We start from the raw sequence: 16775 nt of genomic DNA on the forward strand, positions 1-16775 counted from the left end.
GTCTCTGAGGCTGTCCTTAATTTTTTTCATTCTTTTTTCTTTATTCTGCTCTGTGGTAGTTATTTCCACTATTTTATTTTCCAGGTAACTTATCTGTTCTTCTGCCTCAGTCATTCTGCTGTTGATTCCTTCTAGAGAATTTTTAATTTCATTTATTGTGTTGTTCATCACTGTTTGTTTGCTCTTTAGTTTTTCTAGGTCCTTGTTAAACGTTTCTTGTATTTTCTCTATTGTGTTTCCAAGATTTTGGATCATCTTTACTATCATTACTCTGAATTCTTTTTCAGGTAGACTGCCTATTTCCTCTTCAGTTTTTTGGTCTGGTGGGTTTTTATCTTGCTCCTTCATCTGCTGCGTATTTTTCTTTCTTCTCATTTTGCTTAACTTACTGTGTTTGGGATCTCCTTTTCGCAGGCTGCAGTTTCATAGTTCCCGTTGTTTTTGGTGTCTGTCCCCAGTGGATAAGGTAGGTTCAGTGGGTAGTATAGGCTTCCTAGTGGAGGGGACTGGTGCCCGCTTGTGTCCTGTGGATGAGGCTGGATCTTGTCTTTCTGGTGGGCAGGACTGTGACTGGTGGTGTGTTTTGGGGTGTCTGTGAACTTCTTATGATTTTAGGCTGCCTCTCTGCTAATGGGTGGGGTTGTGTTCCTGTCTTGCTAGTTGTTTGGCATGGGGTGTCCAGCATTGGAGCTTGCTGGTCGTCTAGTGGAGCTGGGTCTCAGTGTTGAGACGGAGATCTCTGGGAGAGCTCTCACTGATTGATATTATGTGGGGCCGGGAGGTCTCTGGTGGTCCAGTGTCCTGAACTCGGCTCTCCCACCTCAGCGGTTCAGGCCTGACACCCAGCCAGAGCACCAGCACCCTTTTGAGAAGTCTGAGGTCTTCTGCCAGTATTCAGTAGGGTTCTGTAGGAGTTGTTCCACATCTAGATGTATTTTTGATGTATTTGTGGGGAGCAAGGTGATCTCCACATCTTATTCCTCCACCATCTTGAAGGTCCTCCTTGGCTCTTTTTTTTTAAATAAGAAAACATTTTAAAAAACTAGCAGGGCTTCCCTGGTGGCGCAGTGGTTGAGAGTTCGCCTACAGATGTGGGGGACATGGGTTCGTGCCCCTGTCCATGAGGATCCCACATGCTGCGGAGCGCCTGGGCCTATGGGCCATGGCCCCTGAGCCTGCACATCTGGAGCCTGTGCTCCGCAACGGGAGAGGCCACAGCAGTGAGAGGCCTGCGTACCGCAAAAAAAAAAAAAAAAAAAAAAAAATTGAACTGATGTTGTCAGTTTCTTCTCGTTTTTATTTTATTGCGGTATAATTGATGTGTAATACTGTATTAGTTTCTGGTACACAACATAATGATTTGATATTTGTATACATTGTGAAATGATCATAACAGTAAGTCTAATTAACATCTGTCACCATAAATAGTTACAAAATGTTTTTTTTTTCTTGTGATGAGTACTTTTTTTTTTTAATTAAAAAAATATATTTTGGGGGCCACACCACCCGGCATGTGGGATCTTAGTTCCCCAACCAGGGATCAAATCCATGCCCCCTGCATTGGAAACATGGAGTCTTAACCACTGAATCGCCAGAGAAGTCCTGTGATGAGCACTTTTAAGATTTACTCTCTTTGTAATTTTCAGATGTGCAATACAGTATTATCAATTATAGTCATTGTGCTGTACATTAAATCCCCATGACTTATTTATTTTATTGCTGGAAGTTTGTATGTTTTGACCTCTTCACCTTTTTCACCTATCCACCACCCCTACCTCTGGCAGTCACCAGTCTGTTCTCTGTATCTGTGAGCTTGGTTTTTTTTTGTATTGATTTGATTTTAGATTCCATGTATAGGTGAGATCATACAGTATTTGTCTTTTTCTGACTTAATTTCACTTAGCATAACGCCCTTAAGGTCCATCCATGTTGTTACAAAAGGCAAGATGTCGTTCTTTTTTATGGCTGAGTAATATTCCACTGTATATATTTACTTATCTTCTTTGTGGATCTCCTCTTAACTCTGTTTAAATGCTCAACCCACATTATTCTCCCCTATTGCATTATGTGACGTTGGCTATACTAATTTTTTCTGTTACAATTCATAGATTATATAGCATGAATTTGTTTTTTAATATAGATATTTGGATTTGCTGTTTGCTTTCTCCAGAGTGTGAAGAACTTTTTCATTTTCCAGCTTCAGTTGTTAAAATGATGCAGGTGTATGTTTCACTAAAGTTAAAAAATCACTACTATGAAAACTGGCAGAGTAAGAAGTAATTTGGAGGTATTACATAGATGGTACTTTCAGATTTTAGTGTGAGAAACGTATGTTGTGATCTCCTAATTATGTTTACATATACCATTTAAACTTCTATTAATCATTGTAACCACGGTTATTTTGTTCCAACAACTCTTGGGGGAGATTTTAGTTTGTGCTGAGGCACATAATATAATAATTGATTTCAAAATTTGATTATAAGAGAATGAAAATTCTTAGTTTGACAAAAAATTTTTCCTTTTATAGTAAAGTTAAATATTTTTAGGTGAATATTTTTCCTTATTCTTAATTAAAAGTCAAGTAAGTTATAATTTTAAGAAGAGATTATTAAATCTGTATGTATTTCTTTTGGTGTGGAGTCAGCAGAACCATTGAAATGAGCTATAATCTGCTTTTTTAAATGTATTCATAATAAAGGGATAGTCATAAATCCTTTGTCTTTATTTTTTTAAGGCAAGAGGAGCAGACATTCCAGAGATTCCTGGAGACCTTAGTCTTAAGACATGTGGCAGTACAGCCAGTATGAAGGTTAAACATGTGAAAAAGTAAGTATAATTTTACAGCGGGTTTTAAGTGAATTTCTATCAACGGAAATCAGTTCTTTAGTTCTGTTAAAACTTTTATCCAGATTTCTAACTAAATGAGCTCTTACTGTCCATACATTAAATTAATACTGTTAAGTCTTGAAGTATCACTCAACTGTTAGCAGAATAGGTCTGAGGATTATCTACTTATCTAAAAATACACTTTAATTTTGTTCTTGTAACAACTTTTATGTTATTGTGTATTAGGTTGCATTTGTTCAATGGGCACAATCCAAGTATGTCCTTTTTGGTAGCTTTAATACATGCTCTCAGTCATTTGGAAAAATCACTTTTGGTATTTGAGTTATGAAATTGCTGTTTCTCAGCTATGCTTTTGAGAAAGCCTGAGATGGATGCCAGTATTTGACTATTAAGTGAAATATCTGAAGGTATCCGTTTCAGTTTTAGGCAGAAAAACTGTCTTTTCACCTGGTGAAGGGTTAGATAGCTATGTTTTTATTCTAAGTAGAGGAAAGACAAGGATAAAAATGTTCATTCTGCATCCAGACCCACCAATCCAGGACTGATGGGCTGTGACAACATTCACAGGTAAAATCTGGTTTTGTATGTTGTGGTGGGAATGCTGCTTCTGCTTAGAGCAGGCTGTTGACAGTTTCCATAACATTTACTGAAAGCCTAGTTTTTCTGGGGCCATTGACATGGGTCAGGATTAGAAGAGTACTATAGTGATGCTTTTTATTTTACTTTATTTTATTCTTTTGGTTTTGACTTGTGCACTGAATGTAATTTCCATTTGATTCTGTGTATTTCTGAAAAGGTACGTGTGGATATATGTGCTCATGTGCATGTGCTTATTAAATAGTTTTGCTTGTTGCATGAGCTCTTCAACCTGTTTTATTTCCTCCTTAAGTTTAGTAATTTTGACTGTTCCAGTATCTTGTATCTCATTTATTTCATGTACTTCAGGTTACCCTTCACTAAAGGTCACTTTCCGAAGATGGCTGAATGTGCACATTTCCATTATGAGAACGTTGAGTTTGGCAGCATACAGGTATATTCGAGATATTTCCGGCATACTGAATCAAGACATATTTATATCTTTATCTGTGTATCTGATAGGTGACACTTAGAAGTAGTTCTTTCTATTGATGTCTTATTGGTTAATGTGAAGACTTTTTTCTCTTCTGTTGACTAATATTTGACACCCGATGACTCCTGTTTCAAGTGGAAACAGTATAAAAGAATCTGTATAAATTTCAGAATTTCTATCAGATCCCTAGACAGAGTTTGCCACTGTTTGATAGCATGAACTATTTTAGTCGTTACCTCACTGTTGTGTTGGGTCATAGTGGTGATGGATAAATCAGAGTTGGGGTGAAGGTGGAGTAGGGGTTAGGGAGAGAAGTGCTAATGGAGTTCTTTTTCAATATTTTTCTTATTGTAAAGTATACTATGGTTATACATATATGTAAAACACATTTATAATATATTTTATATACATATTTATGTACATTTTAAAGCCTAGGTTAAGAGAGAGAAATTTTCCTGTGTCCCTCTTGTGTTTCATTTGCCTTCCCTACCCGAGAGGTCACTTATACCATGACTTTTGTAATATTCATTACCTTACATTTTTAAAACAGTTTTACTCTCTATATGCATTCCTAATCAATATGGCATTTAGGTTTACCTTTCTGAACTTAACATAATTGGAATTATTCTAATTCGTTCAGCAAATACTTACTGAGCAAGTACTGTTACGAGGCACTGTTTCAGGTGCCTCGGCTATATTAGTGAACAACAACCACCAAAAGCAAAGACCCATTCTTAAAGAGGATAGAAGACGGCCAAGAAGATAAGAGTTGCGGTAAAAAAGTAGAGCAGGGTTAGAAGGATCAGGGGTTCTTGGGGGTAAGTTGAAATGTCAAACCAGTTTGGGCTTCATTATTGAATGTATTCCTTCTTGCTGCTTTCATTTAACATTGTGAAATTTATCCTTGCAGATGTATGTACTCATAGTTTGTTCAGTTTGTTCACAGCTGTGTATTAATCCATAGTGTGCGTATGTCACAAGTAATTTATTGATTCTTTTATTTTTTTGAAATTTGGGTTATTGTCAGTTTTTGGCTGTTTTAAACAACATCTCAGTGAACATTGTTCTACGTGAATCCTGATGTACAGATGCCAGCTACTTCTCACTGCATTTTTTTTTTTTTTTTTTTTGCGGTCCACGGGCCTCTCACTGTTATGGCCTCTCCCGTTGCGGAGCACAGGCTCCGGACGCGCAGGCTCAGCGGCCATGGCTCACGGGCCCAGCCGCTCCGCGGCATGTGGGATCCTCCCGGACCAGGGCATGAACCCGTGTCCCCTGCACCGGCAGGCGGACTCTCAACCACTGCGCCACCAGGGAAGCCCTCTCACTGCATTTTGATTTGCAGTCTCCTCATTTCTGATATGGTTGCTCAGCTCTTCAAATGTTTATTGGGCATTTGAGATTCCTATTTTTTTAAACTCTAGATGAAGCCTTTTGCTCATTTTGTTTTATAGATTTGCTTGTATTTTTCTTATTCATTCATGGGAATGCTTTACATATTTTGGATCTTAGTCCTTTCATGTTGCATCTAGTCCTTTATTGTTTTTGTATGTGAACTAAAAACACTTTCTCTCACCCTGTGGTATGTTTCTTTCACTCTCTTTATTCTGCTTTTAGTGTTCTGGCATTGACTGTTTTATTCTTTATTTTATGTAGTTGTATGTTTGTACAAATCTTCTGACTTGTAGTTTTTCTGTCATATTTAAGATGCCCTTCCCTGCTCTGAAGTTACAAAGATATTGTCCTATTTTTTTCTAGAAGTTTCATAGTTTTGACTTTAACATTCAGGTTACTTGTAATTGATATTTATGTATAGTGTGAAAAGGAGTGATGTTAAAAATTTTGACCCCCTAGTGTGACAACCAGTCAGAGTGGATATAAACCATAGCACTGGAGGTGAGTCCTGATGGCCTTCTCCTGTGCAAAGCATTTGCCCCTATAGTTGCATGGATCATTGGTGGTACAATATCTCAGTATTTTAACATTGTGATACCCACCAGTCCTTTTTTAAAGGAGCCCAATTTTATTATTATTTTAAAGTGTGATTAGCTATGTTAGAGTTCTGTAGTGAAACGGAACGAATTTGTGTGTGTGTGTGTGTGTGTGTGTGTGTGTGTGTGTGTGTGTGTGGAGAGAGAGAGAGAGGGAGAGGGAGATAGATATTTAGATTTTAAGGAATTGGCTCATGTGGTTGTGGAGCTTTAGTAAGTCCTAAATCTCCAGAGTAGGCTGAAGACCAAGGGAAGGGTTGCTGTTGCAGTTTGAGTCCAAGGGCACTCTGCTGGTAGAGTTCCCTCTTCTAGTGCGGAGGTCAGTCTTTTTTTCTATTAAGACCTGCAAGTGATTGGAGGGTAATCTTCTTTTCTCCCTCTCCATCTCCCTCTCCATTATGGAGGGTCATCTGCTTTACTCAGGATCTACTGAATTAATTGTTAATCTCATCTAAAAAATAAGAGTACCATTTGGAATAATGTTTGCCCAAAAGCTGACACACAAGATTAACCATCACAGTCTTCCCCTTCTCAACTTGGCACCCCTTAAACCATACTTATTGCCAAATAAAGACAATAACAAAGTCATACTTCTGCCTAGCACCATCAACTATTTTTCATATAACCAAAAACATTAACCCTTTTCCTAGAGGAGGATGCAAAGTCCTTGGGTAGTGTTCACTCTTCTTGATAACCCATAACTAATATACTGTGATGTAATGTTAAAAATACTTAAATACCATGATATAAATCTTACATTATATAAGGTGATAAGAGAGGGAAGAAAACAAAGATATTTGTTACACGTGCATGCGTGCGCACACACACAGGAACATATTCATAACAAAATACGGAGGAAATGCTCGTGGCAAGTATAGTTCTTGATTCTGTAAACAGTCATAGTTGTAGGTGGTGTTACAGTTGCCTTCATCCACTACTCATTCTGTATTTCCCTCTGCCCTCAGCAAGAACCTCGGCTGGTTGTGGTTCTTTACCTGGTGAGGCAACCCAAACCTTCATTCTGGGTCTGGCCATTAATAGTCCTGCCTGAACTGGGTTCTTGTTATTTTCCATTGAGTTTAATGATGGGGCATGGTGATACTAAGGACACCCTAAGGGATCCCATCTATTCCAGACATACTCTGCATTACCTCCATTGTGAAGGAGCTGTCCAGTTTCCCCCTGGTAGTCAGGATCAGGATCCGTCATACCAGCCGATACCGTAATGCCCTTCTTTGCCTGTTGATCTAGAGGCATAAGGAGCGCAAAGTGGCTGAACAGCATTCTTAACTTCCAGTTCATTGGAATCATTGTTATGTTTTCTGGTGGAAACATTCCTCCGCTTGGAACTAAGACTACTAGGCCAGTATAGCATATAGTCATGGAGACAGGAAACACTAATTTTGCTCGTGAGTCACTATGAGTAACACTGAGTGGTACCACTCCCATTTCCAGCCCCTTGATTCCTGGTTCTCCAGTCTGATTAAAGACACTGATGACTCTATGTCCAATAGTAAAGAGAGCATGGATAGTCCATGGCATGATGAGGCAGTAGAGATATGTGTAATGTGCCATTGGATGCTTGGAATCAAACACTTGTAGGAGACAAGGTTCTGGATGAACATATATATGATATAACATTTGAACATTTTTGTAAAACTAATGAGTATAACAAGGTTTTCATTTCCCTGATGATTAGTGGTGTTCAGCATCTTTTCTTGTACTTATTGTCCATTTGTATATCTTCTTTGGAGAAATGTCTATTGAAAGTCCTTCCCCCATTTTTGAATTGGGTTGTTTAGTTTTTGTTGAGTTTTAGGAATTCTTTTTATATATCCTGTTTGTGTCTTTTAATCTAAAGTGAGTCTTCTTTTAGACTTTTAGCATATAGTTGGATCACTTTTTTTTTTTAATCCATTGGGCCCATCTTTGTCTTTTGATTGGAGAGTTTAATCCATTTCATCTAGGGTAATTGCTGATTAGGAAGAATTACTTCCGTCATTTTGCTATTTGTTTTCTCTATGTATTGTAGATTTCTTGTCCCTCATTTTTTGCATTCGTCCTCTTTTGCTTTTAGTTATTTTTTTTGGTAGTGAAATGTTTCAATTCCTTCCTCATTTCCTTTTGTGTCTATCTATAGGTATTTCCTTTGTGGTTACCATGGGGATTACATTTAACATCCTAAGTTATAACACTCTAATTATACCAGCTTAATTTCAATGACATACCAAAGCTCTGTTCCTTTACAGCTTGATCCCCATACCTTTCAGTTGTTGATGTCATATAATTACATCTTTTTACATTGTGTGTCCCTAAAACATAAACTAGTAATTCTTTTAAATACATTAGTCTCTTAAATTACGTCGAAAACAAAATGTGGGGTTACAAACTAAATTTCCAATACTCGCTTTTAGACTTACAATTTTAAAAAAGTATTAGTTTCTTAAGTCGTGTAGGAAACAAAAACTGGTTACGAAGCGTTGTTACACAATCCCGGCTTTTATGGTTGCCCATGTATTTACCTTTACTGAGGTCTTTATTTGTATGTTTTCTAGTTATTATCAAGCACCATTTTATTTCAACTTGGAGGACTCCCTTGAGCCTCTCTTGTGGAATAAGCCTAATGTTACTGAACTTTCTCAGCTTTTGCTTATTTGGGAATGTCTTATTTTATCTCTCACTTTTGAAGGGTGGTTTGCTGGATATGTATTCTTGGTTGACAATTTTATTCTTTTAGCAGTCTGAATTTGTTGCCTCACTGCCTTCTGGCCTCCAAAGTTTCTGATAAGAAATCTGATAATCTCATTGAAGATCCCTTGTATGTGACTAGTTGCTTCTCCCTTTGCTACTTTTAAGATTCTTTCATTGTATTTGGATTTTGAAAGTTTGATTATAATGTGTCTTGTGTGGGTTTCTTGAAGTTCATCTTACTTGGAGTTTGTTGAGCTTCTTGGCTATTTATATTCATATCTTCAATCAAATTTTGGAAGTTTTCAGGAAGTATTTCTTCCAATATTCTGTCTGTCCTTTGTCTCTCTGTTTCGTTCTGAGATTCCTACAGTGTGTATGGCATGGTGCCCCAGAGGTCCTGTAGGCTCTGTTCACTTTTCTTCATTCTTTTTTTTTTTTCCTGTTCCTCAGACTCCATAATTTCCATTGTCATATTTTCACGTTCACTGATTCTTTCCTCTGATTACTCAGATTTGCCCTTAAGTCCCTCTTGTGAAATATTCATTGTTGTTATTGTACTTTCAGGTGCAGAATTTCTTTTTAGAAACTTGTCTTTTTGTTGATATTTCAGTTTTGTTCATATGTCATTTTCTTTACTTTTTCTACATTGTTCTTTAGTTTTGGAGGGCATCTTAAAATTATCTTAAAGTCTTTTCCTAGTAGATCTACGATCACTTTTTTTTTTATGGTTGTTTCTGTTGATTTGTTTTTTTCCTTTGGATGGGCTATAGTTTTCTATTTCTTTGTGTACCTTATGGCTTTTTGTTGATTCAGACATTTGAGTGTGGTAGTAGTAACTAACTTTGGAAATCTGATTTTTGCCCCTTCCCTGACGTTTGCTGGGGTTTTTTTTGTTTATTTTATTTTATTTTTAATTGTTGTAGCCTCACTCTGTGCCAAGGACTAGCCTGAGGTGTAAACTTAAGGTCTCCTCAGGTATTTCCTGAGCCTGCACGTGTCCCTGGGCATCTTCCCCATGTATGCAGTTGGTTTGGAATGTCCTAGTCTATAATGTCTGGCTCCCCAAAGGGGAAGAAGAAAAATTAAGGAGGGGAAAGGGCACTGGGCCTTTAAATTCTTGGGAAGTTGCTTCAGCTAGTGGGGGAGGGGCTTGCAACAATATGGGGGGTGTAACAACATGAGTGTCTGCCTTTGTGCACGTCTGCTATCAGGAGCAGCCATCAGAGCCCAGGTCCTTCTTATTTATGGGGCAGCCTCCTTTTTGCCCACCCTGGCTGTCGCAAGCTGCATGCAGCCTGCTCCTTGAGTGTATGCGGCATGTGCCGAGGTGCTGGGGATGGGGAGCTGCTACTGTGCTAAGAGCTGAGATGGACCAAAATTCTCGGCAGTGTATCCTCCAAGCCTTCACCTGGAAGTCCCAAGCCTTCAGTAGACTCCAGAGTTACAGAATAATTGCATCAGATTCTGCCAGTGCAATTACTGTCTAGGTGGGAGATTCCTGATGCTTCCTATTCCACCATCTTCCCAGAATCCTCCTTCTCAGAATCTTTACTTGTTTTTAATATAGGATTGACAGTATGTGCTGTGGAGAAAATAAGTAGGAAAACTTAGTAAAATGTGTTTGGAAGACGTCATCAACCTTAAGCTCAGTAGCTCTGGTATATCCTCATAGGTATTCATACTGTCAGTTGACTGATTCAGTTTTGCCTATTAATATGTCCCAGTTGTGGGACATTCTGCAGTTGCATACCTTCTTTTTTTTTTTCACTCTGATCTGAGGAATTTCTCTTAGACTTACGGATTTCTTGTGCTCATATTTATATCTCTTTCTCTTCCTCAGATATTGAAATTTATAGTTTCAGTAGGCCATTGTATCCTAGAAAATGTCACTGTCCACTAAATTTTAAAAATCTGACAGTATTATATTTAACTTTAAGGCTTTCAGTTATAAAATGAAAGTAATTATTCTTAATCCTATATGTTATAAATTCTGATTCTCAATTTTATTTAGACTGAGAGACACAATTGCTTATAAAATAATTTAGATGTAAGCGTTAATTTGGGTTAGTAGTATCATTACCATATAACATACAAAGGAAATTTTAATGGTTTCTTTGAATTGTGGCATTGTGTCTCTAGCGGACTTCTCTGCATCTTCACTTGGATGACTAATAGCCTTTTAAATTTAGCATACTTAGTACAGTCCCCTCTCAAACCTGCTCCTCCTGCTGTGTTCCCCAACGTGATGAATAGCAACCCTATCTTTCCAGTTCCTGACCAGCCAAACCTTGGAGTCATCTTGGATTTCTTTCCTTTTGTTACTCCTCACATCCAGTCCATCAGCAAAACTCTTGCCTCTGTCTTTAAAATATATCCAGGATCTGGCCACCCTGCCTGTCTCAGCTGTCACCTTAAGTTAGCTGTTGTCCTTTCAGGGGGATTATTTCATTAGTCTTATATAGTTGGCATAACAGCAAGAATGATTCTTTTCAAATGTTAAGGCAGATCATGTCACTTTTTCGGAACCCTCCAATTATTTCTCCTGTTTTTCAGAGTAAAAGTCAAATTCTTTGAAATTCCCTGTGTGGATTACAAGCTCTACCTCTAACCTCTTTGACCTCATCTCTTAATTCTCCTCCCCTAAGACTTAGAGTTCTGGCCACCGTTGCCTCTGCTGTCCCTCCGGTGTACAGGCTCCCTCCTCAGGACCACTGGACTCTCTGTTTCCTCTACTTGGAAAGTTCTTCTCCCTGGATATTCACATAACTTGCTACCTTCCCTTTTTTAAATACTTGATCAAATGTTGTCTTCTCAGAGCAAGTGTACTTTCTGTACATAAGATGGCAATTCCTGGTCACCAGCAGTTTTCATCTCTCTTCTGTAATTAATTTTTCTCCATAACATTTACCACTATTTGGCATGCTAAATATTTTATTATTTTTTTTTCCACCTCAGCATCTATCTATAACAGTGCCTGACACATAAAAAAATCACTCAGTGAATATTTGTTGCATGAATGAATTTGAAGAAGAGATAAAATCTGCTTTAAAAATGCTTTTTTAATATTTTGGGTTTTTTCACCATTTAAATTTGCTCTTATAGGATAAGAATATATTTTCCTTATGAGTGTGCATTTATTTATTTATTTACAGTAAAGCATCAAATAGAATGGATGATGAAAACTACAAATGCAAGTTAAAATTCCCTTTATGCCCTATTTCTTTTATTAACTATTTATTATGTGTCTGTCTAGAATTTTTCTATATATTTATAAAATAAATAGCAGTATCTCTAGATAGAGCTATAGCTATAACTATCTACCTAGCTATCTATAACCTTTAAAAAATATAGCTAGATGGAATTCTATACATACTGTCCTGCAAATTGCTTTTTTACTTGAAAGTATATTTTGTATTTTTTTAAATTTCAGTAATTTGGATTCACCTCATTCTTTTTCACAGCCACATAATATTTCATTTTATTATTATACCATAGTTTATTTAATCAGTTCCCTATCGATGGATATTCCAGGTTTTATTGATATGAATATATCCATTAAATAAAATCCTGTAAGAGGATTTGCTGGGTCAGAGGGTATGTACATTTAAAATGTTGACAGTTGTTGCTAAGTTTATTTGCTTTCTGTCTCTGTAGATTTGCCTATTCTTGACATTTCATATAAATATAATAATACACTATGTTGTCTTTTGTGCTGGCTTCTTTTACTTGGCCTAGTATTTTCAAGGTTCATCCATGTTGTGGCATTTATCAGTACTTCATTCCTTTTTATGGCTTTATCTTATTCTCTTGTGTGGACCTACCACATATTGTTAACCATTCTTTAGTTTGTTGTCATTTGAGTTGTTTCCGCTTTTTGGCCACTGTAAACAATCATGTATGATTTTTTGTGTGAACATATGTTTTTGATTCTCTTGGTTTTATATGTCTTGTTGAATATAGCACCCTAGTGGGTGTGACTGGACAGATGTGCTGTTGGCCATTTACATACTTTTTTGAAGAAATGTCTATCAAGTCCATATTTTAATTGGGTTATTTGTTTTTTGTTGTTGAGTTGTAAGAATTCTTTATATTATTTGGAATACTAGACCCTTATCAGATACATAATTTGCAAATATTTTCTCACATCCTGTGGGTTGTCTTTTAACTTTCTTTATAGTATCCTTTGAAGCATAGAAATTTGTAATTTTGGTAAAATCTGATTTATCTGTTTTTTTCTTTGGTTGCGTATGCTTTTGTTGTTATATCTGAGAACTCATTGCCTAACCCAATATGAAGATTGATATGAAGATTTATTCCTGTGGTTCCTTTTAAGAGTTTTATGGTTTTATCACTTATATTTATGTCTTTGATCCATTTTGAGTTAATTTTTGTATATAGTGTGATGTAGGGGGTCCAGTTTCATTCTTTTGGATGCGAATATCCAGTTTTTTGAGCACCACTTTTGGTAAGACTGTTCTTTCTCCGTTGGTCCTGGCACTCCTGTTGAAAATCTATTGACGATAGATGTATGAGTTTTTTTCTGTACTCTCACCTCTGTTCCTTTCGACTATATATATTCTATGCCAGTACCACACTGTTACTATCACTGTAACTTTGTAATGTGTTTTGAAATTGAGAATTGTGTGTCTGCCAACTTTGTTCTTCTTTTTCAAGATTGTTTTGTCTATTCTGAAGTCCCCTGGATTTCCATGTGAATTTTAGGATCAGCTTGTCCATTTTTGTTTTTTTTTTTTAAAAAAGGGGCAGTTGAAATTTTTATAGGAATTATGTTGATTCTGTAGTTCAATTTGCAGAATATAGCCATCTTAATAATATTGTCTTCCAGTCCTTGAACATGGGGTGTCTGCCCTTATTCTTTAATTTTTTTCAACAATATTTTGTAGTTTTCTGCATACAAGTGTTTCAGTTTTTTGGTTAAATTTATTCCTAAGTATTTTATTCCTTTTGATGCTGTTGTAAACACTGAGCATCCTCCAGCATTCCTGTTTGTAATTTAATTTGTGCCTGATAAAATAATTACCAAGCCTGTGTATACTTTTCCCAGTGAATTGGCAACACATATGCCTTTGACTGCACATCTGTGTTCAAATCCTACTTCAGCTCCGTTATAGCAGACCTTAGCTTATCTCTGATTTTCCTGTTCAAGTATCAGTTCACTATTTTCAGTTGTAACACATGACATAATATGGCATTGTCTTGTTGAGGAGAAAGGATACTGGTGTGGGGTGGAATGGGTATGGCCAGCTGGCAGGATGCTCTCATTGTGCCACATAGTCTTGACCTTGAGGGAGATTGTCAGTTAATCTTGGTCTTGTTTTCCTTATCTTCATACTGGATACACTAGAATAACCAGATGACAGCTAATGATCCTTCTAGCTAAGATGAACTGTGAGCTCTGACTTAAATGAACTGGGGATGTGACAAGGTGAAGAAGAGGTAAAAGGATGTAATGACGCAGCAGGAGAGGCTGTACCATGTCATGTTCTTAGTTCTTAGTCCACTTTTATATAGAGCATGAATAAGCTGTCTTTAAAAATTAGTACAGATCATTACTCTGGTCACAGAAATAGATTGTTGAAACATCTTTGTATTCCTAGGACATACTCTACTTCTGGGCTAAATATTTAAAAAATAAATTCACTCTTATCAGGATTTTATGATTTTTGTGTCTATGTTCATTAGTGCTGTTGGTCTGTGTACTGTACTTGTTCACAAGCCTGAGTTAGGGAACTTCACTGCCCCATACCCTTTAAAAAGTAAATGTCTTGGAATAGTTTGTGGAAATGGGAATTACCTGTTCTTTGAAAGTTTAGTACAGTTTTCCTGTTTGGTCCCATTTGAGGGCTTAATCTTTAATTACCATTTCAACTTATAATTTGATTATCGGTCTAGTCAGATTCTTTTTAGGTCTAGTCAATGTCTCCTTAGGTCAGTTTTTATCTTTTCTGAGAAAATTGTCCGTTTAGTGTAGGCTTTCAAATTTGTGGGTATAAATTGTTGTGTACAAGATATTCTTAACACTTGGTCTCATCAAGAAACCAGCTTGGGATTTTATTCATCAACGTGAGACTCTTTGTCTTCTCCCTCCCGCCTTTCATCTCTCCCTCCCTATTATTAATTAACTATTAATTCCTAAGCATACTTTTTTCCTTAGATAAATAAAATTGTGTAGGTACTATTGATATGTTATTTGTTTTTGGTCATTGTTTTTTAATAAGTGCATTTGAGTTTGGACATTTTCTCCCTGAATAGTACTTTGAACAGACTCTACAGGATTTGATGTATAAGTGTTATATTTTATTTACAGAAATTGAAACCTGAAGAAAAATATAAAGATAAGCAATTGCTAGAAAGGGCTTCTTATTATTTATTGAGTAAAACCACATGTAGTTTTAAATTCTGTATATTTATTATCTTTATTGCACCTGTCCTTGTATCATCTCCATTGTCCAAAAACAAACATTTATTCACATTCACCAACTATTTTTCAGTAAGAAGGAAAAAAAATCTCTTGCCACACGCAAAGATATATAATCAGTTTATTCAGCTTGATGCTGTTGGGGCGTGAGTCTCTTTCTGCCGTGCTTTATGTGATACCGCCATCTAGTGTGTAGAACATTAGGTGACTATGTGGGTTTGCATTTTCTTTTATCATTCCGTTATCTGAAGCTGTGAGTTAATGTTTCTTTTTATCCAATTTCGTATAAAGCGTTAGGTTAAATTAACCTGAATGCGAGAGCTCAGGTTTTGACTGAAATACAGCACAGAAAAAGTATGAATGTAATACCTGTTTCCTGAGTGTTCTCTACTGAAGCTGCTGTGCAAGGGGCTTGTTCTCCATGAGGTGATGTGAGAACAAGATATACCCTGTGAGTACGCTGGGATTTTGTACCACGAGAGACAAACTCTGAAATTATGAAACTTGGAGTTTATATAGGATAGCTGGCACTTCTGTCCATCTGCCTTTCTGGAGATGGAGAGAGGGAACACTGCTCTGGAATGTAAACACATCCTCTCTGGGGAAAAGAAGGAAAGGTTCTTTTTCACAAACAGATGGCTCTGGGGAGAGAAAAGACTTTCTGTCTCTCTGGAGGGCTCTATTATTTGGGTTCCCATTCAGTCTTCCTTTAACCCTGCTGCTAAAGCTGTTTGTTCAAAAAGTTCTGACCAATAGAAGTGTGAAAATATTCTTGAAGTATTGTTTCCTGGCAAGTGTATATTCTGGAGTGAGCATCTGTAAGATGGGAGATGTGATTCTGCTGTTCTGTCATTTAATCTCATTTCCCATGTATTCTTCATGCTGTGGACCTCTCATTGAGCTGAGGGTGGTTCTGGTGTTTAAAGATGAGCAAACCAGTTCCTTCACCTGGTACTCACCTGAGGAAACAGTGCTCTCTTCTGGTTCTGGAAGGAAAAACTGACTGTTAAGTTTATTAAGATGCATGTAGGTCTCTAGCTTTTTCCTAAGAAATTTGAATTGCAGTTTTGTCTCATTGATTTTTGCCCTATGTTCTGAAATTAGAACTTATTTCACTTTACCCACCTAAGATGTAACTCAAATATAGAGTTGTTCTTCCAGTTGGCATCCTCAGCTCAGGTGTTTTGAAGTGGTATTTTCAGTGTTGAATCTTAGGATGTTGATGGTTGGGATGAGCAGACCACATAATATTGTGCAACAGAAATTATTTTTCATGTTTACATATTCTACTACAAGCTATGGTGGGTGAAGAAAACTGTTTACAAACTCCATAGGTATGTCATAGTGAACCCATAATAACTGAAACCGTAATAGCATTATAAAAGGTGAATAAAAAGAAGAGAACTCCTTCTTTGCCCCATTTGCAGTCTGTTGATTAAGCTTTGATGAATGTTTTTCATGTGGGTGGGGTGATGTATTTTTACCCACCTTTACGCTGATTTCCATTCTCCATGCAGAGAAAGAACTTTTTTGAATATTTGAAGGCTTGCTGAATAGAGTTGTATTTTTAAAGATCCTAACAACACTAATTTCAGATTGGTTTCCATGGTGATAGAAAGTGAATTCAGTATAGGAAAAAAAACTCCAAAAATAGATTTGTAAGGAATCCAGAAGTATGGGACTTGGAAATTCTGTTTTCCATTTCTTATAGGCAAAGGATTGAGATATCATTAAGTTG

The 16775-nt window shown here is 36.8% G+C and overlaps 1 protein-coding gene across 3 annotated transcripts in view; it reads left to right on the forward strand.

The window, feature by feature from the left end:
* The window catches only part of ARHGAP32 (Rho GTPase activating protein 32), a gene marked incomplete at its 5' end in the record, with an annotated part of 264616 nt that overhangs the window by 137937 nt on the left and 109904 nt on the right, over window positions 1-16775 (forward strand). For 2 of the 3 annotated variants that reach the window (XM_082844494.1, XM_082844492.1), the window contains 3 exons: window positions 2735-2826; window positions 3373-3414; window positions 3793-3877. In XM_082844494.1, coding sequence (XP_082700620.1) covers window positions 2735-2826; window positions 3373-3414; window positions 3793-3877 — 219 coding nt within the window. The remainder of the gene's footprint in view (window positions 1-2734; window positions 2827-3372; window positions 3415-3792; window positions 3878-16775) is intronic. The other variant, XM_082844493.1, reaches the window with a different exon arrangement.

The sequence above is a fragment of the Leucopleurus acutus genome (genome assembly GCF_964270905.1).
Source record: "Leucopleurus acutus genome assembly, chromosome: 8".
Taxonomy (NCBI): Eukaryota; Metazoa; Chordata; class Mammalia; order Artiodactyla; family Delphinidae; genus Leucopleurus; species Leucopleurus acutus.